Here is a 14,947-nt window from a genome sequence, read left to right as displayed (position 1 = left end):
TCCGTGACCACCATTCCTCCTCTAGCTTAGTCCTCCTCCTCCTGACTCTGGCTGGTCCTTTTTATAACCCACCCAGAAGCGTTCCAGGTGCTTGACCACCTGATCCTAACTGCACTTCCGGGTGGGGCTGCAGAGTCGTCCAGCCAGGCTGTTGGAAGCAGACAGCCCCCCCCTAGTGGCCACCCCGGGCCCCAACCAAGCTGTGGAGGACTCCATCTCCCATGGAGCCCTGCGGGAGGATGGGGAATCAGCGTCGGCCAGGGAGGCTGCCACCAAGCATCCCGGGAGAGGTATTGAGCTGTCCATGGCTGCTCCCCTGGAACATACACAGCAGGGGCCTCCCAGCCGGGCATGGGACCCGGCCGTTCGTCACACTATCTATCTATCTATTATATAGTGCCTTCGTATCTATCTACAGTGGCGTGCAAAAGAATTGAATCCCCTTGAAAGTCATCAAAATTTTCTACATGACAAAAGATTTGCACATATATTTATTTATTTACTAGCTCCTCTATCTATGCTGCCAGGAAAGGCACCTTCCCTGCAGCTCTGCATGGAGCACTGTGAAGGAAATTCTTTTTATCTAGTCTAAAATATTGAAAAAACATGTTAATTGAATTTCAAATTATTAAATTATATCTTGAATATAATTATATAAAAATTACCTCATTCCCTGACCGGGAATCGAACCCGGGCCGCGGCGGTGAGAGCGCCGAATCCTAACCACTAGACCACCAGGGAGGATGTTTATTTACTGCTCAAGTTGACTTATTAGAAAGCGTATGTAGCAAATCTCGCGAGAGTTTTTTTTTTTTTATATAATTTGTATGGCGGAAGTGACCACATTTAATACATGTCGTCTGCTGTTTTCTAACCGGAATGCAACACTCTTCGTACCTTTTTTAAAAAATAAGAAAAATTACACGGACACGTGTGGCTGTCGGCGAGAATGAAGTGCAAGAGTTAGGAAAAAAATGGATATTTCCTAAGGCAATGACATCAAAACGCAACGTCGATAGCTAGATCTTGGAAGGTAAAGTGTTTTGTAATGTACTTTGAGATGTATTCAATGTATGACGTTATTATTTACAGTATATTAATACAGTTTCTTGTTTCTGTTATTTATCCCCACAAACGCGCGCGCCCGTAAATAATAAAATGAGGAAACGTTCATTCATTATTTAAAACCTTTTGGGTGAAGACACTATTTAAGCGATCCATACACTTTTCATTCAGTTTGAGGTCGCCTTTCACAACGTGTGAGTCTGCACGAAGCACACTTAGAAGAATACGCCTCGTTTTTCAAAAGACGCTTAATCGGCACCACGAAAGTTTTTCTCATTCACTCAAGACGGGCAGAGGTAACCCGTCATGTTTAAATTCCCTTGGGATTAATAAAGTATCTATCTATCTATCTATCTATCATATAGTGCCTTTCATATCTATCTATCTATCTATCCTTGACGTGCGACAGTGGAGAACATAAGTGATGGCTTCAAAAGGGACAGGAGGAGCGGGCAGCCTCTACAGATTGAGAGCCTGTGTGTTTAAGTGTAGCGGACGGGCGCGCGCATGGTGTATTATGGGATAGCCTGAAAAACTTTTCAGCTTTATTTTTGAAAAATAGAAGAATAAATAGCTGTTTATCTGTAATAACCAAAAAAGTATGAGTCTGCTATTAGGACTGGATGCGTGGAAATGTATAGGTGACTGATGCCTATGTAATTATGATTTTCAGTTGTACATTTTAATAATTTATTGTTTATGGCATTAATAATATAAAAAATGTTTGCAGTGAATGGTTCAGTATGATTGTAAATGTCGTTTCTGAACATCATACATACTTCAATAATCTTGGGGTGGCGATTGGTGAGCAGCTGTTTTTCAGGGAGCTCCACTTCATTGAAGAGGTTGTCACTTTAAATGATACATCAGTGACAATGCCTGGTTACTTTTTGGTTATGATTAGGGTTATCTGACACAGGTCAAGTAAATCACGTGACATAAACCTGCAATCCAATTGGCTGTCCACTGGTGCTATTGCTTCGGTGAGCTACTACGGTTAACTGCTGGACCCATCTCGTGTCTTCAGTCGTTCAGTCTTGCAGATGCACTCTGTTCCCGTGTCACGAGTTGCCATTGTTTATAATGGCAGTGTATACCATTATCATACACCTTTATTGTAAGAGCGTCCCTTATCTACGATGGAGCATTTGATCAGAAGACAATATGAAGCTGGATTTAAATTAAAAGTGGTGAAAGAAGTTGGTAACTGTGCTGCTGCAACAAAATTCGATGTGTCTGAGAAACTGGTGCGAGTTTGGAGGAAGCAAAAAGATGTTAAAATAATAAATAAATGAAGTGTCGTATTTTTGAATGGGCATATAAGTCGGGGGTCTGATTTTTATGATTGATTTTTCAGGTTTCAAGACCTGACTTATATGCGAGTATATACGGTACTTATTTATGACAAATGTAACGGGTCTACTGAGGACGCTGTTTCTGGTTGCTCTCCATGTTACCCTGTCCCATCTGGAGCACCAGGGGAGCTACACACGTCTCCTCTTTATTAATTTTAGCTCTGCTTTTAACGCCATCCTCCCTCACAGATTGGTGTGCAAGCTGCTAGCCCTGGGACTCCCGCATTCCACCTGTCTATGGATTAAAGACTTCCTGACAGACGGCACACAAAGGGTTAAGGTGGGCCCTCACATCTCCTCGGCCACCAGCATCAGCACCAGCTCTCCTCAGGGCTGTGTGCTGAACCCTCTGCTCTTCACGTTGTACACACATGACTGCGCCCCCTGCCTACCACAACATCACCATCGTCAAATCTGCAGACGACACCACTGTGGTGGGGCTCATCTCTGGGGAGGATGAGTCCGCCTACAGGGACGAAGTGGAGCAGCTGACAGCAACCTGCTCCTGAACACAAGTAAGACCAAGGAGCTCGTTGTGGACTTCAGGAAAAAGAAAACGGACATCAAACCACTTTACATCGGAGGGGACTGTATGGAGAGGGTGTCAGACTTCCGCTTCCTGGGAGTTCACATCATGGAGGACCAGTCCTGGGGTGTGAACACAGCTGAGCGGGTGAAGAAGGCTCAGCAGAGAGACCTCAGGAAAAATAACATCCCCCAAAAACTGCTGATGTCCTTCTATCACTGCTCTATTGAGAGTATCCTGTGCTACTGCCTCTGTGTGGGGTTTACCAGCGAAGAGGAAGACACTTCAGCGGATCGTAAAGAGTGCCCAGCAGATCATCGGCTGTTCTTTACCCTCTCTGGATGAACTGCACAGATCTCAATGCCTCAGGAAAGTGGAAAACATCTTAAAAGACTCCTCACACCCCGCTCATGATATCAGGCAAAAGATATAAGAGCATCAAAACAAAGACTAATAGACTGAATAACAGTTTCTACCATGTTGCTATCAGGGCACTGAATGCCACCTCATCACCTCCAATGCAGCAGTGCAATAGTTGACATCTTGTACAATAGTGTTCATGGTCATTAAGGTCTTATGTTGAATGTTTGTGTTCTACCTTACTTCTTCTTATCCTTTCCTATCCTTTTGTAATTACCAGGGGGCTTTGCCCCCTGCTCGCTTTGCTCACCAGTTTTTGTTTTTCCGGATACATATTTTTAAGATTTTTTTTTTCTTTGAATTGTTGCTATTTCATTAGTTTCACTTTTATTTCAGAACTATTCCAAATATTTGGAATCTTTTGAGTCCCAACGTGCTGAATCTTTTCAATGAGGTCAGTGAGACGTGTTTAATGACTTTGTACTAGTGCTGGGTGGGATAGCGGTTCATACCGAAACCCGTTTTTTATTTTTGTTACGATATTGATTTTTCTTATACCGCAACACCGGTTTAAATTGCCTAAACAACGTTCAGAACATGGCGCAGTGGGAAACTGTTTTTAGGGGGGACCTTTTCTACTGCTACACTGCTAAACACATGCCACAGAGGTGTTGCGCGGGGGCTCTTTTTCACTGCTACACCGCTAAACAAGCATACAACGGAGCACATGCGGTAGTGGAGGTATTGCATGGTGAAAATAGACAGAGAACATTCCGAAACGGAAACTGTAGCAGACGACAAAGTTGAACATGATGACACAGAAGAACTTTTTTGCTAGAAAAAGGAGTCACGTCTGTTGTCTGGAGATACTTTGGATTTAAAAGGTCGGATGTGGACCATTATGTTCAAATGTGTGAATACTGTTTCTATACTACTGGATAATACTGCAAGCCAAGTTGTATTTTTTCAATACTGTGTAATGTACCTGGGTACTGCATAATAGTGTGACGACATGTTGACTTTATTCTCGACATTTCCACTTTAATCTCGATGCTTATCACGACAACAACATCAACATTTATTTCTATAGCACATTTTCATACAAATAATGTAGCTCAAAGTGCTTTACGTGATGAAGAAAAGCAAAATAAAAGACAAATTAAGAATTAAAATAAGACATTAATTAACATCGAGTAAGAGTAAGGTCCGATGGCCAGGGGGGACAGAAAAAACAAAACAAAAAAAAAAAACTCCAGACGGCTGGAGAGAAAAAATAAATCTGCAGGGGTTACAGACCACGAGACCACCCAGTCCCCTCTGGGCATTCTACCTAACATAAATGAACCGTCCTCTTTGTATTTAGGGTTCTCATGGAAGGACTTGATGATGGTGGTCATGCAGACTTCTGGCTTTTAATCCATCAATGTAGGAACATCACAGTGCTTTGAGTAGATGGTGGTGGCGCAGGTCACCACCACAAAAAACTGGGATAAGAAATAGAAGAGAGAGTAGGGGTTAGTACGGATTTTAGAGCCACCATGAATAGATATTGTAATGAATTGGATATACAGAGTATCAGGATTAAATTACAGTGAAGTTATGAGAAGGCCATGTTACAGTAATGTGTTTTCAGCAGTTTTTTAAAGTGCTCCACCGTATTAGCCTGATGAATTCCTACTGGCAGGCTATTCCAGATTTTAGGTGCATAACAGCAGAAGGCCACCCGCCTCACCACTTCTTTTAAGTTTTGCTCTTGGAATTCTAAGCAGACCCTCATTTGAGGATCTGAGGTTATGATTTGGAATATAAGATGTCAGACATTCCGATATATAAGATGGGGAGAGATTATTTAAGGCTTTATAAACCATAAGCAGAATTTTAAAGTCAATCCTGAATGACACAGGTAACCAGTGTAGTGACATCAAAACTGGAGAGATGTGCTCGGATGTTCTTTTCCTAGTTAGGATTCTAGCAGCTGCATTCTGCACTAATTGCAAATGATTTATGTCTTTTTTGGGTGGTCCTGAGAGGATTGCGTTACAGTAATCTAGTCGACTGAAAACAAACGCGTGAACTCATTTCTCAGCATCTTTCAATGATATAAGAGGTCTAACTTTTGCTATGTTTCTTAAGTGAAAAAATGCTGTCCTAGTGATCTGATTAATATGTGATTTAAAATTTAGATTACAGTCAACAGTTACCCCTAAGCTTTTTACCTCCGTTTTGACTTTTAATCCTAATGTATCCAGTTTATTTCTAATAGCCTCATTGTATCCATTATTGTCAATCACTAAGATTTCAGTTTTCTCTTTATTTAATTTGAGAAAGTTACTATTCATCCATTCTGAGATACAAGTTAGACATTGTGTTAGTGAATCAAGAGAATCGGGGTCATCAGGTGCTATTGATAAATACAGCTGTGTGTCATCAGCATAGCTGTGGTAGCTCACGTTGTGCCCTGAGATAATCTGACCTAACAGAGTAGGTACCCTTCAGAGAGTAACGAGATTTTAAACAGCAACCTTTCAGATACCAGTTCAGATCCTTACCCTCAGCACCACCACTCCAACCTTATAGTGGGTTGATTGGAAAGTGGGGGAAGAAGGCAGCTTGTCGTCAAAGGTGTCCTCCTCCACTCTACTGCAGGCTGAGGAATAGAAGTTCGTATCGCCATCTCAGCTTCATTTGTCGCCCTGTTTACCTCATGAGCCAAGCCTTCCATACACTAACTTTGTGCGTCACTCATGCATGACAGCTCTAGAAGTTCTATAAATTGCAAATGACAGATTTGTTCAGAGGAACTTCAGGTAAGAAACATTCAAGTTTCAAGATCAGGTTCTTCAAATCTCTAATCATGGCGTCGGAGAATGGTGATGTGGTGCATGTTGATTAGCACATACATGTAGGAATTTCGCTGGACTCTCTACATGTCATTTAATGTTGTACGTGAGGAAGAAATTTATATTGGCCATTTGTTAATGTCACGTTCCACACTTAATGGGGGTAATGTGAGCTTTTAGCATTAATCATGATCATTAATCATCAACTCTTTTATGGAAGTTTTGTATTGATGGTACCTTTAAATTGGTTGTATTTTGCCGGTTTCAGTCTGATCTAAGTTCCATAATTTAAATATTAAAACCTTATACAGATTGCTTAAACTACCCATAAGTGACAACTGAATGCATATTTATCAGAAGGTACCAAAGGGCTTGCAGTAAAGCATAGTGGATGAAGTAGGCACAATGGATGATTAAAAATTCTGTGTACATTGTCCTGTCTAGACAACATACCATGAACATCACCTTTGTTGAAATTGGGCATTCTGATAGGTATGGGATCAAGAAATTATTTTTTCCTAACCTTGTGCCTTGTCATGCTTTCCTTTCGACAGCTCCAGATGTTAAGGAATAACAGCATGTGATCCAGAAGAATGCATTCATCAAGCGGGGAAAGCAAACAGTGGGACTGGGACTGCTCCAGTAGCCGGGCCCAGCTGGATGAGATATTTTTTAGAGAGCAGGATTACATACAGGCAGGCAGTGAGGAGCACAAGGAATTTTGGAAATTCTTGGAAAGGTTTAAGAAATTTCAAGAGAAGAAGGAAGTTGCTAGTGCAATCCAAGGACTTGGTGTGGAAAGAGACAATGACAAAAGACACCACAAAGACAAAAGCAAACCCCCTGCTTGTAATCTTGGGTTGCCAAAAGAGTATGATGCCAGATATCGCATTAACATCTCCGTATATTCTAAGGACTTGGAGGAAAGAAGTCGACATCAGAGGAGAGAGAGGACTGGTCCAAGTAAAGAGGCGATCTCAACTTGTAGGACAGCTCTCCTCCATTTCCTTGACTTCCGGCAGAAGCAGAGTTTCAGCAAACTTGCCAAGCTTCACAAAGACCAGAAGAACTTGCCTATTTTTCAATATCGAGACAAGATTGTAGAAATGGTGAGAGCTCATCCAGTAGTGGTGGTGGCTGGAGACACAGGCTGTGGAAAATCTACCCAAGTGCCCCAGTATCTGCTCGCCGCCGGCTTCAGCCATATTGGGTGCACTCAGCCTCGACGCATCGCATGTATCTCTTTGGCAAAAAGGGTCAGCTATGAAAGCCTGAATCAGTACGGGTCCAAGGTGGGTGTCGTTTATTAGAAAGATTGAACTTTATTGCAATACGCCTTTGTAGGGCCTCTTATTGTTAGCCATGTCAAACATTTGTTTCATCTTTTTTTTTTGTAATTCTTGTTTGTGTTTAAAGGGTCTGTTTTAGTTATAATATGTCTTGAGCTTCTATCTATCTATCTATCTATCTATCTATCTATCTATCTATCTATCTATCTATCTATCTATCTATCTATCTATCTATTATATAGTGCCTTGCATTTCGTCTATCATATATTGCCTTGCATTTTGTCTATTTATTATATAGTGCCTTTCATCTATCTATCTATCCATCCATCCATCCATTCCACAGTTAATTACAATCCATCCATCCATCCATTTTCCAACCCGCTGAATCCGAACACAGGGTCACGGGGGTCTGCTGGAGCCAATCCCAGCCAACACAGGGTACAAGGCAGGAACCAATCCCGGGCAGAGTGCCAACCCACCGCAAGTTAATTACAATCAGCAGCACAATTTGTAATATGACCCCATCATATTATATAATGCAGCAGTGAATAATACATTGAACAAAAACACAAATATATAAAACATACAAAACAACATATATACATATAAAACATTTTGACAATGTAGAATTGCTCAAATGCCCAGTAACAGAACTAAACCTAATTTATGGTTGGATGAAGGAGTGACTGCAATGGGAGAGAAACTCCTCATGTACCAAACGTTTCTTGTATATGACAGTAATAACTAAAAAAACAATATATAAATATTTATGATATCGCTATACTGATGGACTGAGCCATGATGGGCAATTTGGCCAGGACATCGGGGAATTGCCTTACTCTTTTTGAAAGATTCACAGTGATCTTTAATGACCACAGAGAGGTCAGGACCTCAGTTTCACGAAGCAGTGTCCCCATCAGCGCTCCCTGCTGGCCTCACCAACACCTCTTCCATCAGCAAGCCAAGATTTTTCTAGATGGTCTCCAATCCAAGTACAATACAATACAATACAGTTTATTTTTGTATAGCCCAAAATCACACAGGAAGTGCCGCAATGGGCTTTAACAGGCCCTGCCTCTTGACAGCCCCCCAGCCTTCACTCTCTAAGAAGACAGGGAAAAACTCCCAAAAAAACCTAGTAGGGAAAAATGGAAGAAACCTTAGGAAAGGCAGTTCAAAGAGAGACCCCTTTACAAGTAGGTTGGGCGTGCAGTGGGTGTCAAAAGAAGGGGGTCAATACAATTCAATACACAGAACAGAACAATTCCTCAATATAGTAAGAAATAAAAAATATAAATTTTAGAAGTACAGAGCAGAATTTCACAGTAGATGATATATCCCATAATAAGATTTGGATTTGTGTAGAGTCCTGGAGACCTCATCCTTCAAGCTGCCTCCCCCATTTGGCCATTCCACGGCTGAAACAGTGCTGGGCCAGCCAATCCGATGAAAGGACCCCTCTTTCCCATGATTCCTGCGAGATGTGCTATGGCTGCTGACAATACAAAATTATTAATAAATTTGAAATACTAGGAATAACAGCCTGTAAGAACATTTTTAGAAAACTATTATGCAACATACTTTAAATATACAGTAAAAGTTAGTTATAACATACTGTTCGTCATCCAACCCTCTATCTCCTAACTACAGGGTCACGGGGGTCTGCTGGAGCCAATCCCAGCCAACGCAGGGCGCAAGGCAAGAACAAACCCCGGGCAGGGTGCCAGCCCACTGCCGGGCACACACACACACACACACACACACCAAACACACACTAGGGACAATTTAGGATCACCAATCCACCTAAGCTGCATGTCTTTGAACTGTGGGAGGAATCCGGAGCACCCGGAGGAAACCCACATAGACACGGGGAGAACATGCAAACTCCATGCAGCGCTACCACGGCACCACCAATACCGCCCCATACTGTTCACTAAAGTTTTTAATGTTTATATTTCAAGAAACCCTGTCATTTGTGTATATTGCAGCATATTTTAGCTTGGCATTGAGCAGATCCCCTTACTGATATCTCGGGGGTGTTTCTTGCTCATTTTGAGGTATGTTCAAGACCAAATTCCTCTCTGACACAGCACAGATTATAAGGCCATTATTTACCAATTAACACGAGAAGGTCCAGAGAAGAGCAACTAGGCTGAGTCCAAGGCTGCAGGGGATGAGTTATGAGGAAAGATTAAAAGAGCTGAGCCTTTACAGTTTAAGAGAAAGAAGATGAAGAGGAGACCTGACTGAAGTGTTTAAAATTATGAAGGGAATTAGTCCAGTGGGCCGAGACTGTGACTTTAAAATGAGTTCATCAAGATCACGGGGACACAGTTGGAAACTTATTAAGGGGAAATTTCACCCAAACATTAGGAAACTTTTCTTTACACAAAGAATGATAGACACTTGGAATAAGTGACCAAGTAGTGTGATAGACAGTAATAATAATAATAATAATTTTTTGCATTTATATAGCGCTTTTCTCACTACTCAAAGCGCTCAGCAATTGCAGGTTAAGGGCCTTGCTTAAGGGCCCAACAGAGCAGAGTCCCTAATGGCATTGACGGGATTCGAACCGGCAACCTTCCGATTGCCAGTGCAGATCTCTAGCCTCAGAGCCACCACTCCGCCCCCAAGACAGTAGGGACTTTCAAAACTCAACTTGATGTTTTTTTGGAAGAAATAAGTGGATAGGACTGGCGAGCTTTGTTGGGCTGAATGGCCTGTTCTCATCTAGATTGTTCTAATATGTATAACATATCTAGTCCACAGTGTCAAGAGATGCCTTATATTAATGAACAGTAACCTGGTGTTGTCCAGACTGGTTTGCAGGGTTAGTTACAACGTACGTGTGCACACACAGCAAAACAGAACACTGCCCAAGATATGCACCATCAATCCATCCATTATCCAACCCGTTATATCCTAACTTCAGGGTCACGGGGGGTCTGCTGGAGCCAATCCCAGTCAACACAGGGCACAAGGCAGGAACAAACCCTGGGCAGGGCGCCAGCCCAGTGCAGGGTGTGCACACACTAGGGACAATTTAGGATCACCAATGCAGCTAACCTGCATGTCTTTGGACTGTGAGAGGAAACCGGAGCAGCCAGAAGAAACCCACACTGACAGAGGGAGAACATGCAAACTCCACGCAGGGAGGACCCGGGAAGCAAACCCGGTTCTCCTAACTGCGAGGCAGCAGCGCTAAGATATGCACCACATTATAAAAATCTAAAATGATTTGCAGCTAAATATTCTGTGTGACTTTACTCTTTGTAGGTTGGATATCAGATCAGGTTCGAGTCCACCCGAACCACAGCCACCAAGATGGTTTTTCTCACAGAGGGCCTCCTCCTGAGGCAGATCCAGCAAGAGCCAAGTCTGCCACAATACCAGGTGATCATCGTGGATGAGGTGCATGAGAGGCATCTGCACTGTGACTTCCTGCTGGGAGTTCTGCGCAGTTTACTTTCCCTACGTGACGACCTCAAGGTCATCCTCATGTCTGCCACAATTAACATCAAACTCTTCTCGGAGTACTTCAGTGGTGCCCCCGTCATCCAGGTTCCGGGCAGGCTCTTCCCAATACAGGTATGTTTTCCTGGGCTCAAAAATCTGCTTCTTGGTGAAATATGTTCCACTTTAGTTTGTGTGTTCCTTGTTTCCTTTAATGTTAAAGAGGCATAGAAATCTCCATCCCATCTCATGATCGCAGTCAATGAAATTACAACAAATTAGGTACGACAGCAACTGGACGTCCAGAAAACCTTGTTAGATGCTAACCTGCATTCTGTAGGTGACAGGGCCTTCAGCTGTATATAGCGCCCTGAATTTGGTGTGACCTCCCAAAATGAATGAGATCAGCTGACTCCAATCATTCTTTTAAAAAAACAACTGATCTCTACATTCATAATGGCTAACACGGTACAACACCCTAGTACTAAAAAAACAACTGGAAACTCATCTGTTCGGGAAGGCGGATAACTTAACCTGACATTCTGCCTCCAATTTCCGTCTTTCTCTCTGTCCAGATTCTGAGTACAGTCATGGCTGAAATTATCGGCACCCCTGGATTTCTCCCAGAAAATTGTTGCAATTACAAATGTTTTTTGGTATCCACGTGTTTATTTCCTTTTTGTGCATTGGAACAACACAAAAAAAACAGAAAAAAAGCCAAATCTGACATCATGTCACACAGAACTCCAAAAATGGGTCGGACAAAATTATTGGCACCCTTTCAGAATTGTGGGTAAATCGTTTTATTTCAAGCATGTGATACTCGTTTGAACTCACCTGTGGCAAGAAACAGGTGCTGGCAACACAGCGATCACACCTGAAGCCAGTTAAAATGGAGACAAGTGGACTCAACCTTTCTGTTGTGTGTCTGAATGTGCCACACTAAGCATGGAGAACAGAAAGACGAGCAGAGAATTGTCTGAGGACTTGAGAACAAAAATTGTGGAAAAATATCAACAATCTCAAGGCTACAAGTCCATCTCCAGAGATCTTCATGTTCCTTTGTCCATTGTGCACAACATAATCAAGAAGTTCACAACACATGGCACTGTAGCTAATCTCTCTGGACGTGGACAGAAGAGAAAAATTGATAAAAGACTGCAATGAAGGATAGTCTGAATGGTGGATAAACAACCACAATCAACTTCAAAACATATTCAAGCTGTTCTGCAGACTCAGGGTGCAACAGTGTCGACATCTGAACGAAATGAAACGCTATGGCAGGAGAGCCAGGAGGACCCCACTGCTGACACAGAAACATAAAAAAGCCAGACTGGAGTTTGCCAAAATGTATTTGAGGAAGCCAAAATCCTTCTGGGCGAACATCTTGTGGATTGATGAGACCAAGGTAGAGCTTTTTGGTAAAGCTCATCATTCTACTGTTCACAGAAAACGGAATGAGGCCTACGAAGAAAAGAACACAGTACCTACAGTCAAACATGGTGGAGGTTCTAAGATGTTTTGGGGATGTTTTGCTGCCTCTGGCACTGGATGCCTTGACTGTGTGCAAGGCATCATGAAATCTGAAGACTACCAAAAGATATTGGGGTAGGGCCCAGTGTCAGAAAGCTAGGTCTGCGTCAGAGGTCATGGGTGTTCCAGCAGGACAATGATCCCAAACATACCTCTAAAAGCACTCAGAAATGGTTGAAGACAAAGCGCTGGAGAGTTCTGAAGTGGCCAGCAATGAGTCCGTATCTAAATCCGATTGAACACTTATGGAGAGATCTCAAAATTGCTGTTGGGAGAAATCTGAGGGACCTTGAGCAGTTTGTAAAATAAGAGTAGTTGGAAATTCCAGTTGAGAGGTGTAACAAGCTTGTTGATGGTTATAGGAAGCGCTTGATTTCAGTTATTTTTTCCAAAGGGTGTGCAACCAAATATTAAGTGGAGGGTGCCAATAATTATGTCCGGCCCAGTTTTTCAGTTCTGTGTGAAATGATGTCAGATTTGGCTTTTTTTCTCTGTTTTTTTGTGTTGTTCCAATGCACATAAAGGAAATACAATACAGTACAATACAATACAATACAGTTTATTTTTGTATAGCCCAAAATCACACAGGAAGTGTCGCAATGGGCTTTAACAGGCCCTGCCTCTTGACAGCCCCCCAGCCTTGACTCTCTAAGAAGACAAGGAAAAACTCCCAAAAAAACCTTGTAGGGAAAAATAGAAGAAACCTTGGGAAAGGCAGTTCAAAAAGAGACCCCTTTCCAGGTAGGCTGGGCGTGCAGTGGGTGTCAAAAGAAGGGGGTCAATACAATACAATGCAGTATACAGAACAGAACAATTTCTCAATATAGTAAGAAATAAAAAATATAAATTTTAGAAATACAGAGCAGAATTTCACAGTAGATGATATATCCCATAATAATATTTGGATTTGTGTAGAGTCCTGGAGGCCTCATCCTTCAAGCTGCCTCCCCCATTTGGCCATTCCACGGCTGAAACAGTGCTGGGCCAGCCAATCCGATGAAAGGACCCCTCTTTCCCACGATTCCTGCGATCCTCCATCAGGGATGACTTTTCCTTAGGCAGGCAAAACAACTTGGCAGGTGGGCCGTGACACCAAGTGCCACATTTGAGTACCGAGAAGAGAAGCAGAATAGGTGAGGGTTAGTATACAATTATAACTGTCATGTTACTTATGTTTAAGTGCTAATGACTAACAACAGAGATGCAGTCTGTACAGTTAATCAGCAGCTCTAGTCAGGGTGTGCTAAACTGAAGTTGTGAGTCTTCAGCCGGGATTTCAAAGCTGAGACTGAAGGGGCATCTCTTATAGTAGCAGGCAGACCATTCCACAGTTTAGGGGCCCTGTAACTAAAAGCTCGACCTCCCACTGTTATTTTATTAATCCTTGGAATCATAAGCAGACCGGCATCTTGAGATCTTAATGTGCGCTCAGGTTTGTAAGTCATGATGAGTTCAGACAAGTAAGCCGGACCTCAACCATTTAATGCTTTAAATATTAAAAGAAGGATTTTGAAATCTGCCCTAAACTTAACCAGTGTAAGGATTTAAGAACTGGAGTTATGTGTTCGTATTTTCTTGTTCTTGTAATAATTCTCGCAGCCGCATTTTGGATTAACTGAAGGCTGAATAAAGAACAGTTTGAACATCCAGTGAACACCGCATTGCAGTAGTCAATACTACTAGAGATAAATGCATGAATTAGTTTCTCAGAATCCTGTTTATTTAAAAAGCGCCTTAATTTCCTAACATTTTTAAGATGGAAGAAACATGTTTTGGACAACTTTGTAATATGCGCTTTAAATGACATGCTAGAGTCAAAGATAACTCCTAGATTGCGGGCTGATTCAGTAAAATTGACTGGGATTCCAACTGAGTTAAATGATAACAAAATATTGTTGTGATCAGCGTCATTCCCTCCAACAATTAACATCTCTGTTTTATCTGTATTTAAAGACAAGTAGTTCTTATTCATCCACTCCTTTAATTCACTAACACAACTAATTAAAGACAACATTGGAGAAACTTCATTTGATTTAAATGAAAGGTATAGCTGGGTGTCATCTGCATACGAGTGAAAATTAACATTATGTTTCCTAATGATAGATCCCAGTGGAAGCATGTACAGTGAAAACAGTAAAGGTCCCAGTACTGAGTCCTGCGGGACACCATATTGAACTTCTGTGTGTAATGATGGAGTCCTGTCAGCACATTTCTGTACATATTGGAATCGATTTGATAAGTAAGAACTAAACCAAGCGAGCACGGTGCCTGTAAGCCCAACATCATTTTCTAGCCTGTGCAGTAAAATAGAATGGTCGATGGTGTCAAATGCTGCACTTAAGTCCAACAACATAATTAGAGTGGAGTTTCCTTCATCAGAGGATATCAGAATGTCATTTACAACCCGCGTTAGTGCCGTTTCTGTACTATGACCAGTGCGAAAACCAGACTGGAATTTCTCAAATAAATTGTAATGCGTAAGGTGTGTCTGAAGGTGACTGGCAACTACTTTTTCTAGTATTT

The 14,947-nt window shown here is 42.0% G+C and overlaps 1 protein-coding gene and 1 non-coding gene across 2 annotated transcripts in view; one reads left to right on the top strand and one right to left on the bottom strand.

The window, feature by feature from the left end:
• Positions 1-669: 669 nt before the first annotated feature.
• trnae-cuc (transfer RNA glutamic acid (anticodon CUC)) lies at positions 670-741 on the bottom strand. Its single transcript has one exon. It is a non-coding gene; the product is annotated as a tRNA-Glu (tRNA).
• Positions 742-846: 105 nt separating this feature from the next.
• The window catches only part of dhx34 (DEAH (Asp-Glu-Ala-His) box polypeptide 34), a 100,695-nt gene continuing 86,594 nt past the window's right edge, over positions 847-14,947 (top strand). Inside the window, exons 1-3 of the mRNA XM_028795613.2 lie at positions 847-1,033; positions 6,701-7,438; positions 10,715-11,026. Of these exons, the coding sequence (XP_028651446.2) occupies positions 6,740-7,438; positions 10,715-11,026 (1,011 nt within the window). The 5' untranslated portion in view covers positions 847-1,033; positions 6,701-6,739. The remainder of the gene's footprint in view (positions 1,034-6,700; positions 7,439-10,714; positions 11,027-14,947) is intronic.

This window comes from Erpetoichthys calabaricus, chromosome 1 (genome assembly GCF_900747795.2).
Source record: "Erpetoichthys calabaricus chromosome 1, fErpCal1.3, whole genome shotgun sequence".
NCBI classification, from domain to species: domain Eukaryota; kingdom Metazoa; phylum Chordata; class Cladistia; order Polypteriformes; family Polypteridae; genus Erpetoichthys; species Erpetoichthys calabaricus.
This window is presented reverse-complemented; position numbering and strand designations above follow the sequence as displayed.